The sequence below is a fragment of the Nicotiana sylvestris genome, chromosome 1 (assembly GCF_000393655.2).
Source record: "Nicotiana sylvestris chromosome 1, ASM39365v2, whole genome shotgun sequence".
Classification (NCBI taxonomy): Eukaryota; Viridiplantae; Streptophyta; class Magnoliopsida; order Solanales; family Solanaceae; genus Nicotiana; species Nicotiana sylvestris.
Window position 1 is genome coordinate 2,220,546 of NC_091057.1, and position 13,239 is coordinate 2,233,784.

Sequence of the window (13,239 nt, forward strand, 5' to 3'; positions counted from 1 at the left end):
TTACCCATATGAGAGGCATTTCCTCCTAAGTTTGTTTTTACCCATAGGAGAGGCATTTCCTCCTAAGTTTGTTTTTACCGATAGGAGACGCATTTCCTCCTAAGTTTGTTTTTTTTAATCAAAGGAGCCGCATTTCCTCCTAAGTTTATTTTCTCTCATAGGAGATGCATTTCCTCCTAAAGTTTATTTTTACCCATAGGAGAGGCATTTCCTCCTATGTTGTTGTTTCACCCATAGGAGAGGCATTTCCTCCTAAGTTTATTTTTTTTACCCATAGGAGAGGCATTTCCTCCTAAGTTTGTTTTTACCCATAGGAGAGGCATTTCCTCCTAAGTTTGTTTTTACCGATAGGAGACGCATTTCCTCCTAAGTTTGTTTTTTTTAACCATAGGAGACGCATTTCCTCCTAAGTTTATTTTCTCCCATAGGAGATGCATTTCCTCCTAAAGTTTATTTTTACCCATAGGAGAGGCATTTCCTCCTAAGTTTAGTTTCACCCATAGGAGAGGCATTTCCTCCTAAAGTTTAGTTTTACCCATAGGAAAGGCATTTTCTCCTAAGTTTAGTTTTACCCATAGAAGATGCATTTCCTCCTAAAGTCTATTTTTACCCATAGGAGATGCCTTTCCTCCTAAGGTTTGTTTTTACCCATAAGAGATGTATTTCCTCCTAAGTTTATTTTTACCCATAGGAGATGCATTTCCTCCTAAGTTTGTTTTACCCATAGGAGATGCAGTTCCTCCTAAGTTTGTTTTTACCCATAAGAGATGTATTTCCTCCTAAGTTTATTTTTACTCATAGGAAAGGCGTTTTTTATTTTTAAAAGTTGTTGAAATTTCGCCAACCTAAAGAAAGGAATGACATTTTTATTTTAAAGTTGTCAGGAGTCCACCTGGAGAACAGAGACATACTTTTCAAGTTTGATGTCAGGAGTCCGCCTGAAGAATAGAGACATACAGTTTAAATTTTAAAAGTCAGGAGTCCGCTTGGAGAATAGAGACATTCAATTTCAAATTTTGCAATCAGGAGTCCGCCTGGAGAACAGAGACATACTTTTCAAGTTTGGCGTCAAGAGTCCGCCTGAAGAATGGAGACATACAGTTTCAAAAATCAGGAGTCCGCCTGGAGAATAGAGACATTCAATTTTAAATTTAGCAATCAGGAGTCCGCCTGGAGAACAGAGACATACTTTTCAAGTTTGATGTCAGGAGTCCGCCTGAAGAACAGAGACATACAGTTTAAATTTTAAAAGTCAGGAGTCCGCCTGGAGAATAGAGACATTCCATTTCAAAGTTAGCAATCAGGAGTCCGCCTGGAGAACAGAGACATACTTTTCAAGTTTGACGTCAGGAGTCCGCCTGAAGAATGGAGACATACAGTTTAAATTTCAAAAATCAGGAGTCCGCCTGGAGAATAGAGACATTCAATTTTAAATTTAGCAATCAGGAGTCCGCCTGGAGAACAGAAACATACTTTTCTTTTCATTTCAAGTGTTGAAGTTGGGAGCCCGCCCATAGAACAGAGGCATACATTTCAGTCTTTTCATTTCAAGTGTTGAAGTTGGGAGCCCGCCCATAGAACAGAGGCATACATTTCAGTCTTTTCATTTCAAGTGTTGAAGTTGGGAGCCCGCCCATAGAACAGAGGCATACATTTCAGTCTTTTCATTTCAAGTGTTGAAGTTGGGAGCCCGCCCATAGAACAGAGGCATACATCTCAGTCTTTTCATTTCAAGTGTTGAAGTTGGGAGCCCGCCCATAGAACAGAGGCATACATTTCAGTCTTTTCATTTCAAGTGTTGAAGTTGGGAGCCCGCTCATATAACAGAGGAATACATTCAGCATTAATTTTCAAGTATTAAAGTTGGGAGCCTGCCCATACAACAGAGACATACATTTCAAGATCAAGTCATAGGACAATAAAACAGAGGGTTACAACAGGAATCCCAGCAAGAAATAATAAAAATTCCCAACATTAGGAAGCAGAAGGTTGCAACAAGAGGTCCCAGCACAAACTCAAGTGCATGTGTCAAAAGGTAGAAAAACATCGGAAGAAAAGCACCGTAAGAAATGCGAGAAGACAAGAAAGCAAAGCAACAAGAACCAATTGCAGTCTAGCCTAGCTTCTTGTTTTCTTTTAAGCACGGTGTAACAAGGAGATCGGTAAGCAGTGGTAATAGCATGCAACAACAGTAACATTGCAGTCCCATGGTAGTCCCAGCTACCAAAACTTCCCGAACTACATTAACCTGATTCCCCTTTAGCCAGGGATATGTAGGAAACCTTTGAAGCAAAGGTTCGGTTAAACCTTTTCCAAAAAAAAAATGCTTCACACGGAGTATTCGGATGGGCAAAAATCGCTCACTTTATCTTTGCACGAAAACCCTTCGTGTCTTCGGGCAAAGAGGGGCAGCTGTAAGCACGTGATTTTTGCCCTATGAGAGAATTACTCCCAAAAAATCCAAAATAAAACAATTTTCCTTTGTGTGCAATTTTAGAATTTTTGTGGCATTTTTGATAATTATTTGTATTTCTGTCTGTGCGTGTTTATTGGTTAAATTAATAAAAAATTACAAAAATATGTCGCATTTGCATTTAGTATTTATTTAAGTTTGTTTTACAAAATCATAAAAATAATGTACGTTGCATTTTTAGCATTTAACGTCTAAATTGTGTGATTTTTATAGTTAATTGCAATTTAAATGTGCGATAATTGTTATTTGGACAGATTTTTGAAATTATAACAGATTTTGAATCAGGGCAGTAACAGTAGTTTTAGGGGTAATACGGGAATTAACAAATTGCAGATTATTTAATTATGGTGGGAACAAGACATAATGATAAAAGCAAAAAGGAAAAGGTGGGTAATAATGTCTTCTTTTCAAAAAGAGGGAACACGGGGGCCCACTTTGACTACTTTTCAAAAGAGGGAACACGGGGGGGCCACGTTGACTACTTTTACTAAAGTAAAAGTGTGAGTAATAATAAAAGTTAAAGGTGAAAGAGGTAAAAGGGGGTCTTGCTTTGTATATAAGGGGGGAGGGGGAGAAGAATTTTTAGAAATAGGGGAATTTTGGGAGAGATTTTGGGAGGAATTTTAAGAGATTTTAGGAGGAGAATTTTTAGAAAGAGGGTTTTTGGGAGAATTTTGGGAGAGAGGAATACATTCTGAAAATCCGAAGAGAGTGTGGTAGAGTTTAAAAAGATAACAAAAACAAAGTGAGAAGTTTCGGGTTTAATACACGCGTGGGTTGTTGTTGTTTAGTTTGTTTACATACTTTTGGTTTTGTTCTATTGAGTTGTTCGGTTTTCTTCAAAGTTTTCTGGGCCTTGAACCTGAGTCGAATTGCTGCCGGGGTTGCTGTTGTTGCTGTGTATTTACACTACTGCTGCTTCTACTGATCTTCATCTTCTTTCCTTGCTTTCCAAATACCAGGTACACAAACTGATACACTGGTTCATCTTGTAAGCCACTCGAAGCATGAATGCAAAAATGTGAAAGATTTGAAGTTGTAGTTTAATGTAGTCTTTTCTTTCTTTTACTGTCTGTATGTAGAATATTCTATGCGCTGCCCATGTAAACTCTTTAAACGACTCACTTTCGAAACATAACTATAATAACTCGAAGTATGTAAATAAAGTAGGATCTTTTCTTCATTTATTTTAGAGAAAAACGAAAAATAAAAAATGTAGTCGTTCTAAGATTATCCTTTTTTTAAAATAATGAGACGAGTCTCGCCAAATAAAAATGCAAATTGCGGGGCCCTCAATAATTGGTCATAATAAATACTTAGAATTTGGGATGGACTGTTTAGTGAATTTCACTACCTCCCCCAAAGATAATAATGCGTTAGACTCTTTAGACGCGATTTAATTAAATTACATTCTTAAACTCGGGTGCACATTTATGTGACCCAAATCCAAATCTCAACGGAGTCGAAATGTGTATCTAATCACGGGTACATTGATTGTGACGTGGTTCGAGATGCATGTCCATGACGTTGCAAATTCCTTTTAAAAATAAGAATGAGATGAGCCTCGCCGAATAAAAATACAAAATTGCGGGGCCCTCGGTAAATATTTGCTTTAAAATTGCTTAGACTTCGGGATGGACCGTTTAGCAAAATTTCACTGTCCTACCCAAAGTAAATGATAAGTTAGTCGCTTTAGGCGCGCCTTTTAATAATTCAATTTTCTTAAAACTCGGGTGCACATTTATGTGACCCAAATCCAAATCTCAACAGAGTTGAAATGTGCCAATAACTACGGGTGCATTGATTGTGACGTGGTTTGAAATACGTTTTCACAATGTTGCAATTCTCTGTAAAATAATAACAATAAATAAAAATAATAAAAGCGGCTAAAGGATAAAATTTGCACATAAGTCTATAATATGTATTATATCAAGATAATCAAGCCGAATATAACAGTTGAGCGACCGTGCTAGAACCACGGAACTCGGGAATGCCTAACACCTTCTCCCGGGTTAACAGAATTCCTTATCCGGATTTCTGGTTCGCGGACTGTAATACAGAGTCATTCTTTTCCTCGATTCGGGATTAAAATGGTGACTTGGGACACCCTAAATCTCCCAAGTGGCGACTCTGAAATAAATAAACAAATCCCGTTTCGATTGTCCTTTAATTGGAAAAAACTCCCTTGCGCCCCTCGCGGTGCCGGAAAAAGGAGGTGCGACAGACCGCAGACCGAAACCTTGACGGAACGGCACCTCGACCGGCTCTCCACCTCGGTATACTCCATCATCTCACTCATTTCTGAACTACACGTGGCCTGATTCCTTTATAGCCAAGGATATGTAGGCAGCTCAGATACCGGGGCTCGGTCACACTCCCTTCTCTCTTAGTCTTTGTCTCTCCAAATAAGGGTCGGGTCAAAAACCTGTCTAGTCAGTCTTTGTCTGAAAACTCTGTACGTTTCCAGTCAAAGAGGGGCAGCTGTAGACATGTGATTTTTGACCCTCCCCAAGATCTTTTATATATTAGCGTAAAATATTTAATTTAGGCATAATATAGATATTTTAAGTAATTTTGACTCTTTCAATTTATTTTAGTACAAGAAAACAAAAATTACAACAAAATAATAATAATAATATAATAATAAGTTCATTAATATTTGTAATCATTTTTAATCCAAAAGAAAAATATAAAAATAGTATCGTATTTTTATTTTTAATATATTGTTTGAAAATACAAAAAAATAGATTTTTTTAATGGTTAGTTTTGTTTTAATAAATTGTTTTAATAGTAGGACTAATTAATAAATGGGCGCATATTTTTAATCTGATTCACGGCAAAAGAATAGAGCTGGGGTTCGAGCAACCCAGCTTTAGGCCTAATTTTGGACCTAGCCCACAATTGCCAAGCCCATAACTCCTAGGCCCACACCCCTTAACCTAAAAACCCTACCCAAAAACCCTAGACTCTACACTATAAAAACAAGCCTAAAAGACTAAACAAAGAACGAAAAAAGGGCTGGGGAAGGAACGCAGCTGCGCATGAAATAAAGAAACGAAGAGAGAAGCTAGGAAAGAACGCAGCTGAAGGCTGCGCAAAAACAAAACAAAAAACGAAAGAGGAGCTGGGAAAATCTGCGTGAAAACAAACAACCCCACCCCCCGCACATCATCTTCCCCGTCGCACCCCACCTCCAAACGCCGACCAAGCTGCACAACACAAAGACAACACCCCTTCACGTCGTCATCTTCTTCGACGGACGTCGAGAACCAGCCATCTTCTCTACACACGCCCACAGCCATATACAGAAAAGAGAGTGGTTGCTCACCCAGAAATCTCTCGTTGTCTCTTGGAATCGCCGACGACCAGCTACGACCACAACGACCTCATCCCTTGCTTTTCCCACTTTGTTTCACTGCTGAACGCTCCAGCAACAGATCCGGCTAGATGTTACATCTTTCGGGGATTTTTCATTAAAACCGACGTAGTTTCATCTGAGTCGAGCTTTCCGGTTTGAGGTTTCGTCGATAGTTTGTTCTGCTTGTTCATCGGGTAAGAACCTTAGTTCCTTTAATCTTCAATTAAAATGCTTCAAGCTTGTTGAATATTCAGGTTCATGTTTTGTGTTGATTTATCTTTTATTCTTTCAATAGACCTCAAAGTCAGTTGTTATAAATTGGATTTACGTTTATGTGGTAAATGAGACTTGTTATCGTCGCTTTTCTGATTTGAGAAATGAAACATATACAGTTTCGAAATTTCGCTTCTGCTTGTGAGAACTTTGATATATGTTATACCGGGAGATTTTCAAGTTTGTTGCGAGCCGTTGTGTGTTAAAATTGCTACTTGCTAAATGTCACGGCATACTTGAGCAGACATCCATTTACTGCGGCTGCATTAGCAGTTATCCACACTCGGTTCAAATTTATTATCGTGTATGTTGCTTTATTGATTGATATAAGAAATGATAAGTGTAGTTCTCCTTAGCTTGTAGAGAGTTTGTTTGAGTTTATCGACTGAGTTTCAAGTTTGTAATTACATTTGGTTTAACATTCCTGTTGAGATCGAGTCCTGTTACAGCGCATGCTCGCTGAATCCGTTGGATCCGTTTGTTTTCTTTGGGGTTGCTGAACTCCGTTCGATTCGAACGTCTTCACCTGAAAGGTCACACTTCAAACTTTACTTTTCCTCTGACCTTCAGATTTTGTGTCATGAATGTTGATATTGTTTGTTTGATTTCTCCTGCTGATACGCTCATGCTCATTATTTCGGAATTGGTATATCAAATGGGTATTTTAAGATTGTATGGTTGTTTGTCTTTTCTTTTATGGAGTACTGTGAGAAGTTGGTTCATTAATTTCATACAGGTATTTGATCCTTGGTCTTTTCATTATTAGCATAATATTGGATTAGTGAAAGTTATTAATGGATTAATAAGAGGGTTGGTTCGCTGATTAGTTTATCTTGATTTGGTTGGTGATTTTGTACATTAATGTAAAAGAAATATTTGGGCCATAAGGTTTATAGGAGGAATCAATTTACTCTGGACCATTTGAGAAGTCAAGCAATTATTTAGGCTACTTAGTACTTGGCCCAGTGATTAAAGAAGGTCCAAACTGCCTTCCTTTTAAAATGAATTCGGCATTATATTTGATTAAGAGTCAATTTCATAGACATTTGGTTGAACCTTACTTCTTTGAACATCGGTCAAGACATGGCCCTCACATTAATATTAACTCAGTATAGAAAACACCTTTAAACATCCGTATTTTCTTTAGGTGCATTTTAAATAATTCATCATAGCTACGGGTACGGTTCCCGTGACGTAGCTGTGGTACCTAATTCCTAAACTCGGGTGTGCATTGATGCGACCCAAATCTAAATCTCGACGAAGTCGAAATATGTAGATAACTACGGGTGCATTGATTGCGACGTGGTTCGAAACGCGTTTTCATGACGTCGCAATTCTTTAAAAATAATGATAAAAAGCGGTTCAAAATTAATAAAAGGCACATAAGCTAGCATGTATTAAAATCAGATAAAATTAAATACAACAGTTAAGCGACCGTGCTAGAACCACGGAGCTCGGGAATGCCTAACACCTTCTCCCGGGTTAACAGAATTCCTTACTCGGATTTCTGGTTCGCGGACTATTAACAGAGTCATAAATTTCCTCGGTTCGGGATCCAACCGGTGACTTGGGACACCATTAATCTCCCAAGTGGCGACTCTGAATGATTAATAATCAAATCTCGTTGCGATTGTTCTTTAATTGGAAAAACTCCTTTACGCCCTTCTTCCGGGGGGTGGTAGTGAAAAAGGAGGTGTGACAAGATGGTATTGACTTCATGTCACAAATATCTGTATGAATTAAGTCTAAAGGATTTGAATTCCTTTTAACTGAATTATAAGGATGTTTAACATACTTAGATTCCACACATATTTGACATTTTGATTTGTCGCATTCAAACTTAGGCAATACTTCCAAATTAATCCTTTTCCGTAAGATTTTATAATTGATATGTCCCAAACGTATATGCCAATTTGACTCAAGTAAGTAAGAAGAAGCTGATATTTTATTATTTTCAACGACCATTACATTCAGTTTGTAAAGGCTTTCAGTGAGGTAATCTTTTCCTACAAACATCTCATTCTTACTTATTACAACCTTATCAGATACAAAACACACTTAAACCCCTTCTTAACTAGAAATCCAGCATAGACTAAGTTCTTCCTAATCTCGAAAATATGAAGAACGTTGTTCAGAGTCACCACCTTGCTATAAGTCATTTTTAGAAATATCTTGACATATCCTTCAATTTTGGCCGTTGCAGAATTTCCCATAGAAAGTGTCTCTTCGGGTCCAACAGGAGCATATGGAGAAAATATTTCTTTAACAGCACAAACATGGCGAGTGGCTCCAGAATCAATCCACCACTCCTTAGGATTTCCCACCAGGTTGCATTTAGAAAGCATAGCACACAAGTCATTAACATCTTCGTACTTTTCAACCATGTTTGCTTGACCCTTCTTCTTGTCTTTCTTTGGAGCACGACAATTTGTAGATTTGTGTCTAGCTTTCCCATAGTTGTAGCAATTTTCATTGAATCACTTCTTTCTTGGGTTGCTTTTCGGTCCAGAAGCCTTCTTCCTCTTTCTATTATTTTGAGGAGCATCCTCAACAACGTTTGCTCTCATTATTGTTGAGTTTCCACGGCCTTTCTTTTCAGCAGCTTTGTTGTCCTCTTCGATTCTCAACCGAACAATTAGATCTTCAAGCGACATCTCCTTGCATTTGTGTTTCAAGTAGCTTTTGAAGTCCTTCCACAAAGGAGGCAACTTCTCAATCATCGCTTCAACTTGGAATGCTTCATTGATGACATGACTTTCAATGAAAATTCTGTTAGTAAAAACAATATAATTAAAACTTTCAACATCAGTATTAAATTGACATATACCTTCAGCAAGGAGATCATTAATAATCACTTGTAATTCCTGGACTTGGGTAATAACAGACTTGCTATCTACCATTTTGTAGTCCAAAAATTTAGCGGCAACGAATTTCTTTAACCCGACATCTTCCGTTTTGTATTTCCTTTCAAGAGCAATCCACAATTCTTTTGGCATCTCCACATTACTGTAAACGTTATACAGATCATCCTCCAGTCCGCTAAGAATGTAATTCTTGCATAGAAAATCAGAATGCTTCCACGCCTCAGTCACGAGAAAGCATTCATTGTTTGGAGTTTCATCGAGCAGAACATGAACATCTTCCTTAATGAACTTATGTAGACTTAAAGTCGTCAAGTAGAAGAACATCTTCTGCTTCCACCGCTTGAAATCAATCCCGGAAATTTTTCCAGATTTTTCTGCCGGTGCCAATGCTGGTGTTGTTCGGCTTGTCGATGCATTGGCAGTAACCATAGGAACAGTCTGGTTCCCGTTGTCATTCGTCATTTCTGTAAAATAATGACACAAACAAACATTAAAATCACATAGATTTTAATCTCCAATGGAGTAGAAAACCACAAAGTTTGTAATCTCCAGAACAGTGAGTATAAGACAAATACAAAAAATAATTAAGTTCCTTAAGCTTGTTAGTAAACTGTATTTGTAAAGTAATTCTGGAGAAGATAAAATAACATATAAACAGAAATGTAAAAGAAGCAGAATTTAATCCCAGTCCACTGAATTCACAGTAAGAAACTTAATCCCCTCCTAGTACCCAAGGTTGTAGATTATTTTCTCCCAAGATAGAACGAATTACACACTGGTGTAGCGGTACTTCAAACTCTAGTGTTTCAGCGAACATAATGATTGGTAGCAAATCACACTTACTGTTGCTTTCTTTGTAGTTAAAACAATGTAGAAGAACGGAGGAGAATTCAGAATTTCATATGGGAAATCTGAGAGAATGGACTACTATTTATAGCTCCAACCTGTTGAGTTCAAACGAAGAGGTGTAACTCTTCAAAGGTCTATTACGTAAAATGGCCATAACGTAAATGGCCATTTACACAAATTAAAACGGGCAGATTTTTCGTTACAAAAAATGGGCGGGGCAGAGGAAACTTTATTTTCCTTTACAAAAAATGGACAGTTTGGATTTAATATTAATTTTCCGTTACAAAAATGGATATTTAATAATATTACGTTAATATTTACTATTAACAAATAAATTTAGTCCAAAAACTTAATCAATCAGTCGATCATTTGATCGAATCCGAATACGAAGCCTAAGCCGAGCGAGCAACGACGACGGCGCGAGGCTTGCATCGATCATTTGACCGAAGCCGAAGCCTAGCCGAGCGATGACAACGACGGCGCGAGGCTTGCCTTCTTCTTAACTCTTTAAGACCTAGAAGAAGAGCAATTGTATATATACCCATCAAAAGTCTTTTCCTCCTCCAATATGGGACAATGTCCCTTTGTCAAGGAGAGAAACTCAAATATTTTATTTTCCTTCCGTTTCTTATTCACCCTCTTTTAAGCTAAAATAAGCTTAAAGTACTCAACAATTTGTTGATTAAACTCTTTTCTGAGCTGGGAGTCTATTGGAAACAGCCTCTTTATCCTCACAATGTAGGAGTAAGGTCTTGTACACACTACCATCCCCAGACCCCACAGTGTGAGATAACATTAGGTATGTTATTGTTGTTGTTGATTAAATTCTTGTTAATACGAATTATAATTTTTGGTTGTTTTTCTACTTCTAGTTTTAACTTGTGAATTGTAATGGCAACCAATTCACCCTACTATCTACATTATGCTTGGAAAAATCGTGTGAATAGTGTAGAATTAGAAATGACTTATTTATAAGCTCGTGACTCGGAGAATGATTCCCGGTTAGGATAGGGATATACCTAACAGTCTCCTCAATAGAATGTTGTATTATATTCATTCATCATACATTCAATGCCATAGGGATATAGAATTGATATATTGTAGATATGGAGATAATACTGTGGTAGCATGCTATTGATACAAACAATCCAGTCAACTAGCAAAAATATCATGAATGAACTCAACAGTTTGTTGATTAAATTATTTTCTGAGCTGAGGGTCTATTGGAAACAAGTTCTCTATAGGGGTAAGGTCTATGTACACACTACCATCCACAGACCCCACGGTGTGAGATAACACTGGGTATGTTGTTGTTGATTAAATTCTTGTTAATACGAATTATCATTTTTGGTTGTTTCTCTACTTCTAGTTTTAACTTGTGAATTGTTACGGCAACCAATTCACTCAATATTACGCTTGGAAAAATCGTGTTTAGATTAGCGTATAATTAGAAATGACTTATTTCTAAGCCCGTAGCTCGGAGAATGATTTCGCAGTTAGGATATGGATATACCTAATAGTCTCCTCAATAGAATGTTGTATTTGTTATAAAATAAAAGCAATGCAGTAAAATGTAAACAAGAAGAGATAGAGAGAATGAAGAAGTGTTTTCTTCTTTCACTTTGGTGTAATTTTTCATTGCAATTACATGGCCTTTTATAGGCATAAAAAGTAAAGATGATGGACATAAAATAGGAAATTTAATCTTTAAGTTATTCACAACATGAGCATCCAATGTAGCATCCAATGTAGTATCCAATGTAGTATCCAAAGTAGTATCCAATGTACAAACTATTCATAACACTCCTCCTTGGATGTCCATGTAAGATAATGTGCCTCATTAAAAACTTACAAGAAAAAATATTGGGATGTACATAGTTATTTATAATATGCATTGCTTGCTGCCAAAAATATTGGGATGTACATAGTTATTTATAATATGCATTGCTTGCTGCCTCATTAAAAACCTTACCAGGAAAACCCAGTGGGACAAAACCTTGGTTAAGGAAAAGAGTGCAGCGTGTAGTTACTCCCCCTGATGAAAAATCACTTAATGTCTCGAAGACGACGCATTCCAATCTTATATATCAGCTTTTCAAATATTGAGGTTGGTAATGCCTTAGTGAACAGATCAGCCAAATTATCACTTGAACGAACTTGTTGTACATCTATTTCACCATTCTTCTGAAGATCATGAGTGAAAAAGAATTTCGGTGAAATGTGTTTTGTTCTATCTCCTTTGATATATCCTCCTTTCAATTGAGCTATGCATGCAGCATTGTCTTCATACAATATTGTTGGAATATTCTCTTTCGAAGAAAGACCACATGTTTGCTGAATGTGTTGAGTTATAGATCTTAACCAAACGCATTCTCGACTTGCTTCGTGAATGGCTATTATCTCTGCATGATTTGAAGAAGTAGCAACCATAGTTTGTTTTGTCGAACGCCATGATATGGCTGTACCTCCACTTGTAAATAAATAGCCTGTCTGAGATCGACCTTTGTGTGGATCAGACAAATATCCTGCATCTGCATAACCAATCAATGATGGCTTGGATTTATTTGAATAAAATAAACCCATATCAATGGTCCCTTGGAGGTATCTGAATATATGTTTAATACCATTCCAGTGTCTTTGTGTTGGCGAAGTACTAAATCTTGCCAATAAGCTTACTGAGAAAGCTATATCTGGTCGGGAATTATTGGCAAGATACATTAATGCCCCAATTGCACTAAGATATGGTACTTCGGCACCAAGAAGCTCTTCATCATTTTCATGAGGTCGGAATGGATCTTTCTTTATATCAAGTGATCTCACAACCATCGGGGTACTCAATGGATGTGCTTTATCCATATAGAATCGCTTTAAAATCTTTTCGGTGTATGTCGATTGATGGACAAATATTCCATCTTTCATATACTCAATTTGTAGACCAAGACAAAATTTTGTCTTTCCAAGATCTTTCATTTCAAATTCTTTCTTCAAACAGTCTACTGTTTTTGGAAGCTCCCCAGGAGTTCCAATGATATTTAAATCATCAACATACACGGCGATTATAACAAATTCAGATCCAGACCTTTTTATAAAGACACAGGGACAAATTGGATCATTCTTGTACCCTTCTTTCAACAGGTATTCACTCAGGCGATTGTACCACATACGTCCTGATTGTTTCAATCCGTATAAAGATTTCTGAAGCTTTATTGAACAAGTTTCTCAAAAATGTTTATATGCTTCTGGCACTTTAAATCCCTCAGGTACTTTCATAAAAATTTCGTTGTCTAATGATCCATACAAATAGGCTGTAACAACATCCATTAGATGCATATCAAGTTTTTCTTGTACTGCCATATTTATGAGAGACCTGAAGGTGATAGCATCCGCTACAGGAGAATATGTCTCCATATAATCAATTCCAG

The 13,239-nt window shown here is 37.2% G+C and overlaps 1 protein-coding gene across 1 annotated transcript; it reads right to left on the bottom strand.

The window, feature by feature from the left end:
* Window positions 1-8,581: 8,581 nt before the first annotated feature.
* On the bottom strand, window positions 8,582-9,430 carry LOC138886495 (uncharacterized). The gene has a single exon (XM_070167815.1). It carries the CDS (start codon window positions 9,428-9,430, stop codon window positions 8,582-8,584), a length of 849 nt encoding a protein of 282 aa, XP_070023916.1.
* Between the last annotated feature and the right edge of the window lie 3,809 nt (window positions 9,431-13,239).